The following is a 21,550-nucleotide window of genomic DNA, read 5'->3' on the forward strand; positions in this document are numbered from 1 at the left end:
CCCTCTCTTTTACTCTTCTCTCTTTCCTTCTTTTGCTCCATTGGCAGTAAAGGCTTTACTCTCTCTGAGAGAACCTGTGACTTGTACCAATGATACTGAAAGAGAGTGCGACAGAAGAAACCATTCAGTCCATTTCTTTCACCAGTCCAGTTTTATCCAATTCTGGGGCCAGTTATTCAGACATTCACTGGAAACCAAACAGACTGTTCTGTAAAATCTGCAATTAAAACCTGATACAAACAGGCGAAAAAATCCAGAAACATCATTGCAAATATAGAAATTTATCTGTACAGAACTGCAAGGGGGAAGGGGGAGATTTACTGGTAAATATTACTGTACAATGCAAGGTGTGAGCGGTGTGTGAGCAACAATTACACGGCACAGTCCAGTCACGGTGTACATTGTACAACGAACAATGCCCCATGTACACTACAGTGAGTCACAGTCACAGGACAGAGTCATGCGATAAATAATATCCAATATTCCAAGGCATAGGATTTTCCTTTTATTATATATATATATAATATATATATATTATATATATATAGAGAAATCCTTTACACTGGTTTTAAAGTTCAGTTTCAAGAATTCTTGGTGCATTCAATTCTTCTTTAAAGAAGTTAATATAATCGGGTAAAAACAGATTTTTTAAGGTTCCTTTTTTTGGTCCAATTTAGTCTTGATGAATGAGGAATCAAGATTTGTGCTGGCTGGAAACTCCTTTCCAGTAATCCAGAATATCATGCAAGTCCTCATCTGTTGCAAACTGTACTTTCTTCCTCAGTGCGTACCCTGCAGCGAGGTATTCATCCTTCCTGTGCCATTTCTCATGCGGTTTGTATCGCTCCCAGACCCCCTTTGAGGGTTTGCTGGAGTATTCTGGGCTGGAGGCATAGCTGACGCTGTGGTACTGGGGGGAGAACTGAGAGTAGGCCAGATTCCTCCTAGATCGAGATCGTGGGAGGGCTTCAAGGACACATGGGCTTGGACTCCTCACCTGCTTTCGCTCTCCATGGTGCAAGCCAGCGTAGAGGTGTGAATGGTCGCTGTAGGGTTGCATTTGCGTCGTTTCTGATCTTACAATTCGACACGGGGTCCCAGTCAGGATGGCACTGCGTGTCGGAGACGTCCTTTCAATATATTTTGCCTCAGATTTGTACCTGGGACCGGCATAGATGTCAGAGCGCACCGACCTAGGGCTACGCATGGAACAGTTGGATGAGATACTGGGACATTTGGGTGCTGCATCCATACTGCTGTGTCTCTTCAGTGGGTGGTAGCTTTCCCGGTAAATAGGGGACAGGAACCCAGATTTCCCTTGAGACTGTTCAGCAACCAGAAAGTCCTGGGGCTCCACTGATGCCATGGCCCTAGCACTGGGACCTCGGAAAGAGCTGGTCTCTGTCTGCAGAGCATCAATGCAGTTATTGATTATCAGATTCACTTGATCCACTTCTTTTGCTATGGTCGATATCTCAGCAGCAGAGTCCTGGCTTTCACCGAACATACTCTCAAGGATGTCTCTGTGATACGGATGTTCCCCTGTCCTCACATCCATATAATTCCCTCGACTGAGTTTTGGACTTTCAATCACCTCCTGGAGATTGTACTCTTCCAGATCCCCTGCTGATGGCAGGAAAGGCATCCTGGATGACATGATGTCAGAGGGCGGGACGGGCTTCTGGGCCATTTGGGTGATGGTGATGGTCTCCAGCTCTGGGGCATATTTCAGCTCAATGATAGTCTTCTTAGCGTTTCCTGATTTCTTGTTCTTTACTTGTTCCTCTTTTTTTTTGCGTAGGCAATAATAAATTACACCCAAGATGATGACTATTCCAAAGAGGCAACCCAGAATGGTCATGATGTAATGAGTGGTATTGGAAGCGGCTGGTAATGGTTTTGTTATGGTTTTAGCCCTTGTGGAGAATGTTACACAAGTTTGATTGTATCTCAGCAAATTATGAATGGAAGTCACACAATATGTATAGTTAGTGTGAGGAATTAACTCTTCAATTTTAATTTCCTCTGTTTCAGTGGCAAGGTTCTTTATATCTGTGTACATGCTGTTATTATATTGTACCAAGATGTTTTCTTTCCTTATAGGGGATGGAATATGGACCATCAGGGTTGCTGTTGTATAGGTGATCTCTTTTAACTTTATTACTGGTGTGTCATCAACCTTCATGAAGGGAGTCTGAAAGGATATCAATGGTGTAGATTCTTCACCTGATGGACAATCTTCAGCTTCACAGGGACTTTCTGGGACGGTAGTAGTTGAGGGTTTCTGTGTGAAGATGAACCTGGGATCAATAGAATAAAGATCTTCATTACACATGGAGGCAAGCACACTCAACGCATCCTTGGAACTGGCGTGGCCTTGGTTCAGCAAAAGATACCCAGCAAAATCTGAAGGAGATGTACATTGAGTCCGATCATAGCTCCTGGTGGTGTTGTTGAACTGCACCAGCCATTTCAGGAAGCCCAGCAAATTGCAGGAGCAGTAAAATGGGTTGCCATAGAGTTCACAAGTCGTGAGTTTGCCAAGACCAAGGAAGGTGGAACTTTCCAATGTTTGCAACCGATTCATGGACAGGTCAATGTTCATTACATTGGGACATTCCCAAAAGGAATTGGGACTCACCACCTCAATTAGGTTGGCCTGGAGATAGAGATATTCCAGCCTACCCAGCCCCCGCAGGATTCCTTCAGTGATGTTCCGAAGCTTATTGAATCCCAGTTGCAAAACACGCAGGTTGTACTGGGCAGAAAAGGCTCCATCCTCGATGTAGGAAATCTGATTCTTGGTCAGATTGAGTTCTGTCAGGTTTCCGAACCTGTTCAGTGAGGAATACTGGACACTTTTGATCTTGTTCTCATTGAGCCGGAGGTCCACAATGGTGCTGTTGATGTGCTGAGGAATGGATTCGTATGGGGGTTGGTTTTGGCTGCAAATTGCCAGCCACACAAATCCTTTCTCTCCCTCAATGAGCCAGCAGTCACCATAAACTCCAGCAGCATTAAACAAGGAGGCTAGAGAGACCCAGAGAGTGAAACTGTGCAGAGCCATCCCCTTGTGCTCTCGGGGTTTGTGAGCAAAGAGCTGTCAATAGCACCCACCTCTACAACAAGTGATGCTGAATTGTTCTGTGGGCCTTAAATCAAAACTGTCCTTGAAACTGTAGCTGTTAAATTAAGGTGTCATTATTTTCTTGTCCATATAATTCATGATACTTCCCTACTCCGGATTTCTTTCTGTTAGCTTCTCTTTTGATTCCTTTGTAGTTGCAGAACATTTCTTTAGATAATTTCATCTGCTTTTCTGGAAAATAAAAACAGAGAAAAATGCAGTGAAGATTATCTGAAATCATTTTTAATCAGGTTGCTTTCCTACTTTAAATTTCAAGCAAACCAGTCCTAACTGCCTTTCAGCTGCTCCTGTTCTGCATCAGCAGGCTAGTGTTTCCCATTTTATTTTACCACCATGTTCACTTGCTGCCTCCTTAATTTTTCCAATGCTTATCCACCTGACTTTTGAGACAAAATATTAGTCCGAGTGAGAGGTTTTGATAGAGTAAACAAGGAGAAGCTGTTTCCTATGGCATGAGGGTCAGACACAAAGGAAGTTAAAGGATTCTGTAAGTTTAAAAGAAAAGGCCTATAAAGTTTCCAGAAACCTGAGGATTGGGAGGATTTTAGAATACAGCAAAGGAGGGCCAAGAAACTGATAAAGAAAAGGAGGATAGAATATGAATGTAAACTAGCATAAAAACATATTGGACTGTAAAAGCTTCTATAGGTATGTAAAAAGGAAACATTTGGCTAAGACAAATATGGGTCCATTACAGGCAGAGTCAGGAGAATTTGTAATGTGGAAGAGAGAAATGGCAGAGAAACTAAATGATTACTTTGTGTCTGCCTTCAATAAGGAAGATACAATAAATTGCCCAGAAATAGAGTTCCAAGGGACTAGGGAGAATGAGGAGTTGAAGGAAATTAATCTTAGTAAGAAGGTTGTGTTGGAGAAATTAATGGGACTTCAGATTGATAATCCCCTGGACTTAATATTCGACATCCCGGAGTGTTGAAAGAGGTAGCTATGGATGGATTGGTGATCATCTTCCAAAATTCTATAGATTCTGGAATGGTTCCTGCAGATTGGAAGCAAATGTCACCACAATTTAAGAAGAGAGGGAGAGAGAAAACAGGGAACAACAGACCTGTTAGCCTTATACCAGTAGTAGGGAAAATGCTGGAATCTATTATAAAGGATGTGATAAATGGACACTTGGATAATCATGATCTGATTGGGCATAGTCAACATGGGTTTATGAATGGGAAATCATGTTTGACGAACCTGTTGGAATTTTTTGAAGACATTACTAATAGAATTGATAAAGGGGAGTCAGTGGATGTAGTATACTTGGATTTTCAGAATGATTTTGATAAAGTCCCCCATAGGAGGTTGGTTAGCAAAATTAAAGCATGTGAAATAGGAGATAATAGGAGTTTTTCCAGGTAATTCTGTTTTTGTTTTGGATTTCCAGCATCCGCAGTAGTTTTTTGTTTTTATAATATACTGGCATGGATTAAGGATTGGCTAACAGGCAGAAAGCAGAGAATAAGAGTAAACGGGTCATTCTCGTATTGGCAGGCTGTGATGAGTGGGTACCACAAGGGCCAGTATTTGGGACCCCAGCTGTTCACAATATATATCAATGATTTGGATGCGGGGACTAAATGTAATATTTCCAAGTTCGCGGATGATACAAAGCTAGGTGGGAATGTGTGGTGTGAGAAAGATGCAAAGTAGCTTCAAGAGGATTTGGACAGACTTAGCGAACATGACAGATGGAATATAATGTGCAAAGATGTGAGGTCGTTCACTTTGGTAGGAGGAACAGATGTGCAGAGTATTTCTTAAATGGTAAGAGATTAAAAAGTGTAGATGTACAAAGGGACCTGGGTGTCTTCGTCAATACTGAAGGCTAACATGCAGGTGCAGCAAGCAATTCAGAAGGCTAATGGTATGTTAGCCTTTATCGCAAGAGGATTTGAGTACAGGAGTAGAAGTTCTGCTTCAATTGCATAGAACCTTGGTTAGACCGCACCTGGAGTACTGTGTGCAGTTTTGGTCCCCTTACCTTCGGAAGAGTATTATTGCCATAGAGGGAACGCAATGAAGGTTCACCAGACCTACATCTACCCTGTCTATCACTTTTAAGTATTTTGTAGGTTTCAATGAGATCACCTCTCATTCTTCGAAACTCTAGAAGAACACAGGCCCAGTTTCCCCAATCTCTCTTCATAGGGCAGTCCCGCCATTCCAGGAGATGTTTCCCCTGGTTGGGGAGTCTAGAACTAGGGGACACAATTTCAGAATAAAGGAGAAACCATTTAGGACCGAGCCAAGGTGAATTTTTAAAAATCATCTTTGGAATTCTCTAACCCAGAAGGCTGCGGAAGCTCAGTCATTGAGTATGTTTAAAGCAGAGATTGGCATTTAGAAATCTATCAATAAGGTAAAGGGATATGGGGATAGTGTGGGAAAAAGGCATTGAAATAGATGATCAGCCATGATCGTATTGAATAGCAGAGCAGGCTCGACGGGCTGAATGGCCTACTCTTGTTCCTATGTTCCTAACGAGAAGGCACAGATTTAAGGTAATTGGCAAAAAAGCCAGAGGAAACAGATGAAGTATCATTTTTTTTTTACGCAGTGAGTTGTGTTCCGGAATGTGGTGCCTGAAAGGCTGGTGGAATCGGATTCAACAATAACTTTCATAAGGAAACTGGATGGCTATTTAAAAAGAAAAAAAATTGCAGGGCAACGAAGAAAGAGAAGAACAGAGTGGGACTAATTGGATAGTTCTCTCAAATAGCCGGAGACTCGGTGAACCAAATGGCCTTCTGTCCTGTATCATTCTATGAGTCTAATGTAACATTAACCTCTCTGCCTTTCTCAGATGCTCATATGCACTTGCAGTGTGTTCTACCATTCCTTTGAGAGGGTCAAATCTATTTGGGATCAGTTTTAAAGTCTAGGCCGAGTAAGAGTGATGATGGGGGACTGTAAATGTTAAACCTTGTATGTTATTGTTCTTCACAAAGTGTGAAATTGCTCCCATTATTTATCTGTCATAAAATGTCCAGCCATGTGTTCTTCATCGCTGAGTCACCTTTGATGGATTCATACCATATGCATGTATCAGTGAAGGCTGTAGATGGACAGGTCAGAGAATCATAGGACAGAATTTTCACTGAGTGGATGCGCGCCTGACCTGCTCGAACATAAAATAGCGCGTGATGACATCGGGTGAGCGTCCCAACGTCATCGCACACTTGCACAATATTTCGGTCGGCGGGCGTGGGAGGGAGTTGGAGCTGCGTCCGCCATCAATTATGAAGCCAGTTAAGGCCATTAAAAAGTCAACTAAGTTGTATTTTACGTTGCCTGTGCGATTTCATGCTCATCATACAGGCAAAATGGGCAGGTGGGCAGCCGACAATTTGCTAAACCTCTTCCAAAGGTGGGATAAAAAGGGTCAGCAGCATTGACAGTGTGAGTGGAGAGAAGTTTTGGAGATGTTTGCTGCTGGTTGCTTATTGGTACTTGGCAGCTTCACCCCTATTCGGGATTTAATTCTTCGCATTTCCAGGCTTTGTTGCAGGACTTGTTGGTGTCCCCAAGGCCCCCGGAGGATTTGGACCATGTGGACTCTTCCAGGTATCAGACAGCTTTCCGTTACCCTGATAATGGGGATTGTGGTCTTCACTGGTGGCACCTCCTCTGAGGAGGAAGAGAGGGGCAGAAGGGAGAGGAGGCCAGGTGTCCCAATGCAGCTTCTAGGGGAGGGACCTGTGGGAGGAGAGGCACAAAAACAAGGGGCGCAGGGCCAGCAAGAAGTCCAAGGCGGAAGGGGCTGCAGAAGATGCCACTTTCCTGCTGCCAGGGTTTACAGGCAGCGATGCAGCTACCTCAATATGTCTGAGGTACAATGCCGAAGGAGGCTACGCCTCTCAAGGGAGACTGTGACCTCCATCTGTCAGAGGATCGGCCCTGAGATCAGCTCCAACAGTATGGGTGGACACCCCATGCCAGTGGCTCTGATGGTCACATTGGCCCTCAACTTCTATGCCTCCGGCTCTTTCCAGGGGTCAGTGGGGGATCTTTGTGGAGTCTCCCAATCAGCTGTCCACAGTTGTGTCAAGCTTGTGACAGAAGCTCTGCTCAGGCAGGTACTGACCTGTATTCTTTACCGTACGGACAAGGCCAGCCAGGCTGAGCAAGCTAGAGGCTTTGCAGCGATTGCTGAGTTCTCCCACGTCCAGGGTGCCAACGACTGCACACATGTGGCCATCAAGGCGCCAGCAGGTCAGCCGGGTGCCTTCGTCATCAAGAAGGGATTCCACTCCATGAACGTGCAGATAGTGTGTGACCATAGGATGCATATTCTGCAAGTCTGTGCAAGGTACCCTGGCAGCAAACATGATGCTTACATTCTGAGACACTCCCAGGTGCCGAGGCTGTTCAGTGCTCCAGCCCGAATGGATGGATGGATGACTGCTGGATGACAAGGGCTATCCATTGAAAAGGTGGCTCATGACATCTCTGCGCCACCCAAGAACAGAGGCAAAGCAGTGTTACAATACGAGTCATGCCTCCACAAGGGCGGTGGTAGAGAGGACCATAGGTCTTCTCAAGATGCGCTTCCGATGCCTGGACCATTCAGGGGGTGCGCTACAATACCCCCAGAGCGGGTGTCACTGATACTGGTTACACACTGCGCTCTCCACAATCTGGCACTGGCACTGACAAGGGGGGACCCACTGGAGGAAGAGGATCTTGATGCAGCTGCACAGGCCACAGATGATGAACCCAGTAGTGAGTCAGAAGAGGAGCCTGGTGAGGAGAATGCTCAGGGCATGGAGGCAGACAACACTAACCTCCAGGGAGGCAGGGACACCAGGGATGCCTTGATCCAATGCTCCTTCAGCTAGGCTACCAAAGATCTGCATCCACCTCATGCCAGGGCTACCGTCTCCATCCCGGATATCTGAAATGACCCTTTCATTTGCACCCAAAGTCCATTCAATGCCTGTGAAATAAAGTACTGAGTCACTCACATCCAGCATTACATACTGGCGTACCCTGCACCAGAAAGAAAAAAGGTGAAGCCATCAGAACCAAAGCAAATTTAATGTTATTGTCACATTGAAAGCATAATGACATTACCATTACTGGTGTTGACGTCCACACCAGCAGACATATAAACCAAACATAAATGAACAGAAAATCACCCGCGAACTGTCCCTCTTGTGCTCATGGTGCCTTTAACTTACGTTTCTGAGTGCTCCATCTCGATGCCCCCTCTCCTCCCTGGCACCGGCATTGGAGGCAGCCCGCTGACTCTGTTGTCTTGTTGGCCTTGATGACCTTGGCCGTCATCCTCTGGCCAGTGGAGCCTGTGCTGGCCCCGCCTGGGAGGGAGCAGCCAGTGCCACGGCTAGCATCTCCCCAGTCATCGCAACCTCATCAGATGCCATGGTCATTGGCGGAGGAGCTGCTGCCATCATCCAGAGTGCCCTAAGAGGAGCCCTCAGAGACGATGATGAGCTCATGCACCAAGGTGAGGTCACTCTGGACCTCCCTGCTCATAATTGATGGACGCGTACCAAGCTGGTATACTGGATGCCTCATCCATCTCCCACACTGGCACTGACCACCTGAGGCCATTGCTTGTGTGAGGGCTTTGCAGCTCCGAGTGCAACCTCAGGAACCCCTGATTCTGTCCCTGGAGTTGCCTTTCCATGAGAGTCGCCACTCTCTCAATGGAGGGGGAAGTGTGCTCGGCCATGAGGGTCAACGCAGTGCTCATGCTCCTCATGGACTCCTCCGCAACAGAGGCCATGGTACGCAGACCCTCAAGGATCTCTGCCAGATCCTCCCGCTCATCCTGCTGGACGTCCACCATCTGCCACATAATGGACGACTCCAGAGGCTCATCATCTGCCTTTGACTGAGCACTGTCCTGGTCCCCAGCAGTCCCCCGACTGCCGGCACCTTGGGCACTCACTGCCTTTGCCTGCACCTCAAGTGAGTGATATGCGCTCTCATCAATGTGCACCGACATTCTACTACCGATCTAATGCCCACCAAGGTGCTGGTAATCTGCGCTGATGCCTGGTTCAGAGACGGGGTGTGACGCAGGTGCAAATGAAGCCCGGTGGTCCTCTGGCATCAGGGCTGGGCCTTCGGGGTCAAGAGAGCGAGTACGAATCTAAAAGGGAGAACAAGGACATTTGATTAGTTAAAGTCATCACACTGTCACTGTGTATGCCAGGCACCCTGGTGAGACAATGGAGATCTACATCATGTGCCAGATGGACGTGAGGGTATGTGTATGAGAATGGGTGGTGATGTCGCTTGAGCTGGAGGTGAGTGAGATGCCAGTGAATGTGTGATGGGCTTGAGTGTGTGAGTCTAGAGTAATGAGATGGTTGCCTTACCCTGGCTGCACGGATGAGATCATTCATCCTCTATCTGCATTGGATGGCCAACCTCTTCTGTGCAGCATTGGCACTGACCACCGCTGCCACCGCCTGCCATGCTTGATTGGTGATGCTGCTGCCCATCCTGCTGCCAAAGCCGGGGTAGAGAATATCGCGCTGGGCATCCACGGCATTCAAATGACATTCCAATGACGTGTCATTAAACCTGGGGGCTGCAGTTTTTTGCCTTTCCTGAACATCTTCCCTGCTGGAAGCACTGAGATATGTGCACATGGCTGGACTTCAAATATGGCATCCAGCGTGATGAAGCGGCGAGGTGATGGCGTGGCGGACAAATGAGAGTGTGCCCACCATGGAAACGGTGTGTTTCTCGGGAACGCATAAGTAATGCGGCGGGTTTGGGACAATACGGCGTGAAAACCCGCCATCGTGGCTGGCGGGTTAGATGTCGTGTTACCCACCTGCTACCGCACTTAGTGGAAATCTGGGACGATTCTGCCCTCTGTTTCTCTCTCTCTCTCTCTCTCTCTCCTTTAAATTACTCCTTAAAACCTGCCCTTTGATCAAGCTTTTGCTCACCTGTCCTAATGTCTGCTTATGTGGCTTGGTGTCAATTTTCTTTTGGTCTGAATACGCTCCTGTGAAGCATTTTGTGATTTTTTATTACCTTAAATGTTTTCTATAAATATAGGTTGCTGTTGTTGAAGTCTATCTCATCCTACTTTTCCTTTTACCCTGCATCCATATGTCAGTGCGCATGACTTCACTCTTTCCTGGCCTTGTAGGACCTCATAACAAAGCAACTCTTTCCTTTCCTTAGTTTCCCCTGCCTCAGGCTATCCACATTATTTTAAAACTCTATCTTGGTGTGGTTTAATTACTACCTCCCTGATTTACCATGGCTATAATCTCACACCTGTCAACCTCTCGCACGCTGTGGCCTGGCTCATCGCTATAGTTATTATTTGTTTTATTAGTTATGATGTGGGAGTGTAGTGGGTCCAAAACTCAGGGTCATCAATATCAGATCGTTATGAATAAACCTAATAAATAATTCGGGAGAAATTTCTATACCCACTGATTTATCAGAATGTGGAACTCGCAGCCATATGGGGAGTAGTTGAGGTAAATAGCATAGGTGTGTTTAAGGAACCTAGGTCACAAAATCACAGAATTGTTACAGCATAGGAGGCCATTCAACCCATTGTGTATGAACTGGCTCTCTGAATGAGCAATTCCCCTGGTGCTATTCCACTGACTTCTCCCCATAACCTTGTATATTCTTCCTTTTTAGATAATAAATACAGATATGTATATGAGAGAAAGGGTTAGAATGATATGCCAATAGGGTTAGGTTAAGTGGCGTGGGCATATGTTCATATGGAGCATAAACACCAGGATAGACTAGTTGATCCTAATAGTATATTTCTGTGTGTATATTATGTAATTCCAAGCACTAACTAATGGCACACAGCAATAAAAGGGAATATAACTTCCCTTTAACCATACTGCTCACTGTAATGCCTGGCAACAGATTGCTTGTGCACCAAAACTACTTAAATAATACATTTACAGGCCTCCAGGAAGGATGTGAATGTGGAAAATACTGCAGTGAAGGTTCAGAATGGGCAAGTCATAATAGCTCTGTTGGGTATCTTCATTGACATGAGCTAAAAATCGCTTCCCTAGCCATCTCTGAGCCTGACCTCTCAACTTTCACCTCGCATGAAGAGATCGGAAGAGAATTATTGGTATTGTACCATAAATCAAAAACTTGACTGTCCAGTTAATATGTCCATCAGGAATCTATTATACACTAAACTTAACTCCCTGCCTGCTGGCCCACAATATCATATGAATGTGATGTTTTACATGAGAGATGTTTTACATCTCTCCTGATTGTTATTTGCAATGAAGTCGGTGGAAGTATTGTTCAAAGGCAACAACAACAACTTGCATTTACAAAGTTCCTTTAACATAATAAAATATCCCAAGGCACTTCACAGGAATATTATCAAACAACATTTGACACCAGCCACATAAAGAGATATTAGGACAGATGACCAAAAGCTTAGGCAAACTGGTGGGTTTAAGGAATGCCTTAAAGAAGAAAAGAGAGGCAGAGAGGTTTAGGGAGGTAATTCCAGAGTTTGGGCTCTAGGCAGCTGAACGCATGCACACCTATAGTGGAGTGATTAAAATGAGCAAGAGACCATAATGGGAGCATGCAGAGATTTCAGAGGTTTGTAAGACCGGAGGAGTTGACAATAAGGAAGGACAAGGCCTTGGAGGGTTTTAAACATAAGGTTGAGAATTCTAACTTTGAGACATTACTGGACCTGTAGCCAATGTAGGTTAACAAGCACATGGTGATGGATGAATGGGACTTGGTGTGAGTTATGATATGGACAGCAGAATTTTTGGGTGAGCTTAAGTTAATGGAGGTTGGCCTGGAGAGTGTTGAAATAGTCAGTCTAGAGGTAACAAAGGAATGGATGAGTGTTTCAGCAGCAGATGAGCTGAGGCAGAGCTGGAGTTGGTGATATTATGTATGTGGAAGTAGGCAGTCTTGGAAAATTTGCTCCATGTTGTCTTCACTAGGATGCAACTGAACTCAGGTTGCTTTTTATTTAAAGAAACTGAATTATAGAATGTTTATTGTTTTGATCTGCTCTTTAAAATTTATATAAATATTTAAATTAACTTGACACCCCTCTCAGAAACATTCCAAAGTGCTTCAAATAGAATGAATCACAACATACCTTGACCACAACAGGTTCAGCATTTCATCAAACAAAGGCACCACCTTCAACAGTGCAGTGCTTCCTCAGTTATGTGCTGAACTGTAAGCATGTATCATATGCTTAGCTCTTGGAGAGGGATTCAGAGTTTTAATTTTCCCAACGGGAGAGGGAGGAATTAGTTCAGTAGCTCTGGGTTAAGGAGGAAGAGGGAAAAATCAGTTAGGGATCCTGCTGCTGATCGACACATCATTGGATAGTGCAGACATAGACATTATGTGCGGGCAGGATGCTCCATCATTACCAGATAGTCTGCTGTCATTCACGATGTTCACACACGAAGAATAGCTACTTGATTAAGATATTAGAGGTTTGCTTACACTGCATGCAACTTCTCATAAGTCAGAGAAAAGGAAACAATGGGCTGGATTTTACGGGAAACGGATTACCAACACCCCTGGACTAAAAGTTGGTCGGCACCTCGCCAATGTGAAATCCAACTGCCCCGCAGCGATAATATGCTGGGGGCGGCATTAATTGGATCAGAGTGGGACTTCCGCCCCTCAGACACAAGAAGTCCCACCCTAGAGAACTGATGGGCATTCTGATTGGCTGGCAGCTCTGTAGTCCTAGCAGTGCAGTTCGCGACTCCTCAGATACTGAAGGAGTCCATGTACAAATGCAATCAAACCTAGACAATATCCAGGCTTGGGCTGACAAGTGGCAACTAACATTCACCCCACACAAGTGCCAGGCAATGGCCACCTACAACAAGAGAGAATCTGACCATCGCCCCTTGACATTCAATGGTATTGCTGTTGCTGAATCCCCCACTATCAACATCTTGGGGGTTACCGTTGACCAGAAACTTAATTAAACTAGCCATATAAATACTGTGGCTACAAAAGCAGGTCGGAGGCTGGTAATTCTGCAGTGAGTAACTCACCTCCTGACTCTCCAAAGCCTATCCACCACCCTCCAGGCACAAGTCAGGAGTGTGCTGGAATACTCCATTTGCTTGGATGAGTGCAGCACCAGCAACACTCAAGAAGCTTGACATCCTCCAGGACAAAGCAGCCTGCTTGATTGACACCACATCCACAAACATTCACCCTCCACCACCGACGTACAGTGGCAGCAGCATGTACCATCTTCAAGACACACTGCAGGAACTCACAAGGCTCCTTAGACAGCACATTCCAAACCCATGACCACTACCAACCTGAAGGACAAGGGCGGCAGACACATGGGAATACCACCATCTGAAAGTTTCCCTCCAAGCCACTCACCAGCCTGACTTGGAAATATATCACCACTCCTTCACTATCGCTGGGTCAAAATCCTGGAACTCCTTAACAGCACTGTGGGTGTACCTACGCCACACAGACTTCAGCAGTTCAAGTAGGTAGCTCATCACCACCTTCTCAAGGGTAATTAGGGATGGGCAAAAATGTTGGCCTAGTCACCAATGTCCACATCCCATTAAAGAATAAAAAAATGTGCCAGAAGAGGATAATGGCCACTGCTGGGACTACAAGCAGTCCCGAGGAAGAAGTGAAGCTGTCTCCTGAATTTCAGATAAGTCTGAGTATTTGGATGGATATGGCTGAGACCCTAGCAAGGTGGGGGTTTGTGATTAGGGAGGCAAGGGGGTGGGGGAAAACCATCTTAGGGGTGGGTGCCCCTAATGGGCACAGGGGACCTCCAAAAGGCGGTATCCCCTTTCCTGCCTGCCAGCAGTAAAAGTTGCGTGGCTGTTCCCTGTTGCCCCCACCTTCCCCCACAGACCGAAAAATTGCAGCGAAGGCAGAATGAGGTCCTTAAGTGGCAGTTAAATGTCCACTTAAGGGTCTCAGTAGGCCTAACCGTGGGCAAGCTGCCTGACACCTTATCTGTACCAAGTCAGGAATGGGCAGGAAGGCGGTGGGCTGGCAACCCGCTTTATTTTACATGCCCCTTGCTTTCAAATATGCCGGCAGGGGACCATAAGATTCGCCCCAATTTGGAGAGTGCAATGGATTTGTAAAATGCTGAGAGAATATGATTATTGCTAAATTTTAGCTATATTTACAGCCATGACCTTGGTTTAATTTGCAATCACTGGAGCATCCATCCCTCACAGCCGTCACTTTGCTATGTGTGAATGAAGATGGTAATGAGATGTAACACTGAATCAAAGTCAAAATTGTAAGGTTGGTATAGGTCCTTGGAGCTGCACAGCTGTCCCCCATGAGAATCTACTTATACAAGTGTCATTTGTGTCTGAGAAGCAGGCTTCTGTTACCGGCTGCCAGTCTATGAATCTGCAGGGATATGTCCTGTCACATTTTAAATTTTTTATATTGTGAAAAATTTAAATGAAGAAGTAATGCTCCAGTACAGGCCATTCTCTGAAATTGAAAAGATGAGATAACTCAAAAAGTTTGCATTAGTGTGTGGCTTGTGAGAAAAAAGTAAGAATTTGCAATTGTATCTATGTCCTTAGGACTTCCTAGAGCTCTTTACAGATAGTTGGGTACTTTTGCAATGCAGTCACTGCTGTAATGTATGAAATGCGGCAGCCAATTTGCATACAGCAAAATCCCACAAATAACAATGAGGTAAATGACCAGATAATCTGTTTTAGTGGTGCATATTGGTCAGTACTCTGGGGAAAACTCACCTGCTCTTCTTTAGTTAGTCCCATAGGATCTTTCATATGCACATGAGAGGATAGCAGGGCTAAAGATAGCATCTCTGAAGAATCTCAGTGCATAAATCCACTGGAACTATCAACTGGAATATATGCTGAAATATCTAGAGCGGGGCTTGAACCCAAGATCTTCTGAGAGATGAGAATGCCACCCACTGAGTCAAGGCAGACACTAGATAAAGGAAGAGAAAGAAGTCTAACTGTCTTGAATTCGTTGAATATAATGAATTGGAGTAGGAGATGGAGCAATGTGTCTTGGCTGCTATAGAATAAGGATTATAAGGTGAAATAAAATGTAGTATTTTGGAGCTTAGTTGGAAAAAAACAGGATGCTGATAGTCACGATGAACATATTAACAGGAAGAGACATTAAAGGTCCAAGGAACGAAGAGGGGTCAGTCATCAGAAGACAAACAATATCATGTAACCTGTTCAAATCATGAGGGATTTTTATAGAGTACAAAAGGCGAAATTGTTTTCACTGGCAGGAAGGTCAGTAATCGGAGGGCAGAGATTTAGGATGATTGCTAAGAGAAACAGATGGGGAATAAGAAGAAAATATTTTATGCAGTGTGTTGTTATGATCTGGAATACACTGCAGGAAAGGTCGGTAGAAGCAGTTTCAATAATAAATTTCAAAAAGGAATTGAATAAATACTAGAAGGGGGAAAAAATTTCAGGGCTATGGGGAAAGAGCAAGGGGTGGGGCTAAATGGATAGCTCTTTCAAAGGGTTAGCACTGGCATGCTGGGCCAAAGGGCCTCCTTTTCTACATGCCTCTATGAATGAGTTTTTTTCAAAAATGCATCTATATGATAAATGTCCTAGAATTGAGACGTTGTGGAGCAATTATCATATCCAGGAAACCTGGGAACGGCCCTGTAAGGAGGATTTTCTGATAACATTTCAAGATTTCAAAAACAATCATTAGCTGGTTTTTTAATAGTAAAACAACCAGTATTATTTATGTCTAAGAATGTAGGGAACACCTTACAAGTTAGATGGTCTTGGCAAATGTTCATTCAAGAGTATTAAATTATGATTTCATAAAAAAGCAAGTGTTTTCACAAGAGTACAGGCAGCTTTAATGGAATCTATTAAAACTAGATGCATGCAAGGACATGACCAGAATGCCCATTCCTGATGACTGAAACACTGGATATGATTGATGCAATGTCTATGCTGGCGCAGGCTCTATGGCGGAGCATATAAACTCAAATACAGTTCAATGAGCTGTGTGTGTATATTTAATCATCCACAAATGCATATTCATGAGAATCTCAAATTGCAGACTGTAATATATGCATAAAATAAGCACTTGCAGGCGTCAACTGATTACAAGTTGTGTCTGTATATGACTGTTATATAATAGTTAGGTTAATTAACTATTTGCCCAGATTTAGGAGAATTGCTTATTTTATTGTGTTATTCACACTACCCTCTAAGGTCCTGACTTGGGTATTTTCATGCAGCTTGCGTATATGAATATGTACGTGTATGAGTATGCATGTGTGGGCAAGGGATGCTTTGTACATTTGCATCTAGGCATCTCATCTCATATTTATGTGCATTAATTCACATTGTCCTCTGTCTACATCTAAAATGGCCTCATGCAATAGTAACCTCCTGCCATCACCACCACCAGCCCCCACCCCCACTCTGCTCCCACCACACTAACTTGCCAATAACCTTTGACAGGGTTTAAATGAGTAATGTTGTCACGGCAGCAAATGAGTGGTAATGGTCACTGGATTGTCAAATCATCTCTCGTTGCCTCTTGAATTGCTTTATCTGAAACCTAATCCAGTCTTAATGTCCTGTGAATGTAATCCCTTGAGAACTAACGTTGAGCCCAAAAATAGCTTTAAAATTTGTTAACATTTTACGTAAACTAGCCTTGTATTCCCTGCAATGTAGATGGTTAAGAGTTTTGAGGTTTGAGGTTTGGATTGAGGTTTTTTGACTTTGAAAGAAATTGATAGGGTAGCAAGAGGGAAACCGTTTTTGCTAGTTGTGGAGTCTAGGACAAAGGAACATCATGTTAAAATCAGAGCCAGGCCATTCAGGATAGAAGCAAAGGGTGGTAAAAGTGTGGAATGCTCTCCCACTAAAAGCAGGCGATGCTAACTTAGTTAATAATTTTAAATGTGTGATTGATAGATTTCTGCCAGACAAGTGTATAAGATAGAGCCAAGGCAGGTGGATGGAGTTAATGTACAAATCGGCCATGATCTTCTTGAAAAGGCTCAAGGGCTGAATGGCCTAAACTTGATCCTATGCTTAGAAGTATTGACATGTTAACATTTTTAAATTCTCAATCTGATGCTCAAATATTTCCACGGCCTTGCTGTTCGCTATTTCTGTAACCTTCCCCAGCTGTATAACCCTGCAAGATCTTTGCATTCCTCCAATTCTGACCTCTTGCATTTCACCAATTTTAATCACTCCACCATTGGCAGCCATGCCTTCAGCTGCCAAGATTCTAAGTTCTGGAATTCCTCACTTAAACATCTCCATTTCTCTACCTCTGTCTCATTCTTGAAGACACCCCTTAAAATGTAACCCTTTGATCAAACTTTCGGTCACCTCCCTAATATCTCTTTAGGTGGCTCAGTATCAAATTGTTTTTGATAATGCTCCTGTGAAGCACGATGGAACATTTTACTATATTAAAGATGCTATATAAATACAGATTGTTATTTGTGGTAGTAATGTCTTAAACCCCAGAAAAATTACAATTGTGTTAGTCTGAGAATAGATGCAATTCTTTGACTATATTCATGTGATATTACATAGGTCTAATTTCAGGCAATTTAGTTTGGTTGTGTGGGACAATACTGTGGGTGTGTGGAATGCTCATCTGATTAACATATACATTATTATAACTATTATTCATGTGGTAAAGTTTTGAGTTTCTTGAATGTCGTTGGAACTGCACCAATGCAGGTAGGTGGAGAGCAAGCCATTGCACTCCTGAGTTGTGTCCTGCAGGTGGTAAAGAGACTTTGGGGAGTCAGGAAGTAAGCCACTCAATGCTGTCTACTCAGTCTCTATGTATTGTGCTGTTCATCACTTGTGATTGACAGAACTGTCTTCCAGAGACCGTTTAGCCTGCATTTGAGACATATGAGATTAGCTTCCAATCTCTGGTTTTGACAGTCATGTAGACTGCATGGATGAACTGGTGCCCAAGTTGTCCATGTACCATATTGCATCTTGAAGGTCTGCAAAGGACATAAACCTAATGATCCTCTTCAAAGAAACACATTCTGAACAAAGCATATCAATCATGCTGTGTCTTATGCTTATTTACACTCTTTCATTTGTAAATTAACCTGGCAAGAGGTTTTAGCCTGTACTTATTGGTGTAATAAAATGTTATTTTCTGTTTTCAGAAGGAATTGAAGAGTGATACACTTAGATTGGAGATTAATTATTAAACCTGGGCCCACTACCTGTACATGGCAGATAATAAGATAAGTGGTGATTCATAAAGGACTCTGCTTATGGAGATTGTCTAAATTTCATAAAGGACTCTGCTTATGGAGATTGTCTAAATTTCATAAAGGACTCTACTTATGGAGATTGTCTAAATTTGCCAAAGAGCAGATGGTAAAATCAGTTAAATATCACTTCCATAATCTGCCAGGTGTAAACAATACAAGATCTCAGAAAGAGAACAAGAGAGTTTGAATTGGCTCAGTTTGATGTGGAGGAAAGGCAATGCCAACACAAAGCCACAATACACAATCTGGTGTCAGAGGAAGGAAACAAATGCTAGAAGCAAGGGCATAAAGCAGTTCAGAGTGAGGCAGAGCAACACCTGGTTGGGGAGGCAGAAGAGGAACAGTAAAGACAGAAAGAACTTGCATTTATATTGAGGATTTTGCATCCTCAGGATGTCCCAAAGTACTTTACAGCCAAGGAAGTAATTTTTATTTGAAGAAGTGTTCACTGTAGTTAAAATGTAGGAAATGCAGCAGCTAATTTGTGCATAGCAAGGCCCCACAAACAAAAATGTGATAATCACATTTACTTACAAGTATATATCCATAAAGCAACATCACAAAAACAGATCATCTGGTCATTATAACATTAATGTTTGCAGAATCTTGCTGTGCACAAATTGGCTGCCACATTTCTTACATTACGATTACTGCGACTACAGTTCCAAAGAGGAATTCATTAACTATAAAGAAATGTGCGACCTCCTGAGGTCACAAAAGGTGCTGTATAAAATCTAACCTTATTTCAAATTATAAGGTAGGAAATGACATGAGCAAATTAATAAGATTTGGCTTAAATAGTAATTTGGTAGAACAGAACTTGAGTATTGCTGAAAAAGGAGACATGTCTCAGCTTTTCGTCTTGCACTCATTAGGACAGTTGCAAGAATACTAATATAAGGGGGAAAACAACAATTTATACTATATGTGAAGAGAGGGCTGATTGGTTGGCAAGTGGCGTTGCCTTGACCAATCAGCCCTCTCTTTGCATACAGTACAAAATTGTTGTTTTCCCCCTTATTGGTATTCTTGCGAGTGTCCTGATGAGTGCAAGATGAAAAGCTTGGACATGTCTCTTTTTTCAGCAATGCTCAAGATTTGGATTATTAGTAAACCTTCATGGGTGGGGGAGAGAGCTTTAGGATGGAGTGTCAAATTTTGTTCTCTAATGCACCTTATAATGCACCTAATGCACCTAATAAAGCACCTTAGGACATTTTATTACAATATAGGTGCAATATAAATGCAAGCTGTTGTTGTTGGAAGACTGACCCTACTATTTAGGGGTTTGGCACCTGCTGCATTTAAATGTGTGGAGTACTGTAGATTATGATGTAGTAAGATGAGGGCCCTTAGTGGGTTGAAGGTGTAGTCCTGAAATATTACTGAAAGCTCAGAGCTGCGGTTACTGGCAGCCAGTGTTAGAAATGAAAAATATATGGAAATTGTTGCTTGAGGTACAAAATGCCATGAATTATGATGAACTATGGGAACTAACGCAGAAAGATCATTTTCTGGAAGCTGCTCCAGTTGATTTAAGGCCACAGTTGCTTGACTAGCAATCCAAAGTCCTAATTCAAATACATAAGTGAAGTAAGTGTTTTTTCTCCGGCCTCCCAGGCTCTGGAGATTCCATTGGCAGATGGCCCAATCCAGCTGGTGAGTGATTGGTCAATCTGGTGATCAGCTGACTCTTCATGAACTGGAGACTAAACTACCGACAAATTGGATTGGTAGCATAATGGATATGTTATGGGACTAATAATCTGGTGACCTACATTCGAATACCACTTCATTTAGGCAACTCACCACCACCTTCTCAAAGGCAATTAGAGATGGACAATAAATGTCAGTGATAACCCCATCCTGTGAATGAATAATTACAAAGGGGGTTGAGTTTTTTGGTCAGTATATACACTGAACTTTGTGCTGGCCAGAGAGACCATCCGAGACACAGTTGGGGAGAGTGGGATTGCCAGGAGCTAAGGTCATTGAAATATGGTACAGTTCTTACACTTGGTCACTGAGAATGAACAGCTAACAGGGGACTTGCATGTGAGAAGAGCTGGGGACTAGTAACCCAGAGGCCTGGACTATTAATATAGAAGAAAGAAGTTACATTTCTAATGAACCTGTCACCACCACAGAATATCTTAAAGCACTACACAGCCAATGAAGCACTTTCTGAAGTATTGTCACAGTTGTGATGTAGGAAACACAGTAGCTCATTTGCACACAGCTGGCTCCCACAAACAGCAATGAAATATGTCTATTTTTATGAATATTGTTGAGGAACAAATATCATGGATACAACTGCTTTTCTGTAAATAATACTACTGGATCTTTTACATCCACATGGGACGACAGACAGGGCCATAGTTTAGTTTCATCCAAAGATAGCACCTCTGACAGTGCCGCACTCCTCCAGTACAGCACAGTGGTGTCAGCATAAATTTTGTGTTCAAGTCTTTGGAGTGGGTCTTGAACCTACTGCCTTCTAACTTAGAGGCAAGAGTCCTGAGAATGAAGTACGACAAGTATATACCATCGTGGGCGGTAAAAGCAGCTGATCATTTTAAGGAATGCTTAGTCGTGATTGTGGGCATTTCAGTGTTGCTTCTCATTGATGTTGGCATGAAAGTGTCTATAATGAGCGACAAAATCTACCATTGTTATTTTCCACAACTTCCTCTAACTCCTGTGACACTCTTCACATGATAACAGTTCCAGTCTGCTGCAAAAACATCACTCTAGACAGATTCACATTTTATGTAGCCAAAGGCAGAAGCCTTATGTGCGTAAATCTTTAAAGCTTGACTTCAAATTAGAAGACCCCACTGGAGCACATACTAATGTGATCAATGACACAGGCTATACACAATGTATACACTTCCTTATTTACCAGATTCGGGGAGATTAATGGATACTGTCATGCTCCTCGCTTCAACATGTCAATTTTGCCAGTTTCGCAAAATTTGAGATCATTGTAATTTGTGCTGGAGTGTCACAGAGCTGAAATGACTTGAAGCAGATGGGATCTTTAAGTGAATCAATTCATTCCCTTGGAGTCATTGTCTAATTTCCCAATTTTTACATCATGC

General features: G+C 43.4%; 1 protein-coding gene across 1 annotated transcript; it reads right to left on the bottom strand.

Moving 5' to 3' along the window:
* Positions 1–607: 607 nt before the first annotated feature.
* On the bottom strand, positions 608–3,311 carry LOC144691218 (protein ELFN1-like). The gene has a single exon (XM_078559272.1). The coding sequence runs from the start codon at positions 3,065–3,067 to the stop codon at positions 695–697; it is 2,373 nt and encodes a 790-aa protein (XP_078415398.1). The 5' UTR covers positions 3,068–3,311; the 3' UTR covers positions 608–694.
* Between the last annotated feature and the right edge of the window lie 18,239 nt (positions 3,312–21,550).

Source organism: Cetorhinus maximus, chromosome 15 (assembly GCF_964194155.1).
Source record: "Cetorhinus maximus chromosome 15, sCetMax3.hap1.1, whole genome shotgun sequence".
NCBI lineage: Eukaryota > Metazoa > Chordata > Chondrichthyes > Lamniformes > Cetorhinidae > Cetorhinus > Cetorhinus maximus.

What these genes read in the sequence shown, in the direction of transcription:
- LOC144691218 (XM_078559272.1), bottom strand. Translation starts at nt 3,067, where the DNA reads ATGGCTCTGCACAGTTTCACTCTCTGGGTCTCTCTAGCCTCCTTGTTT.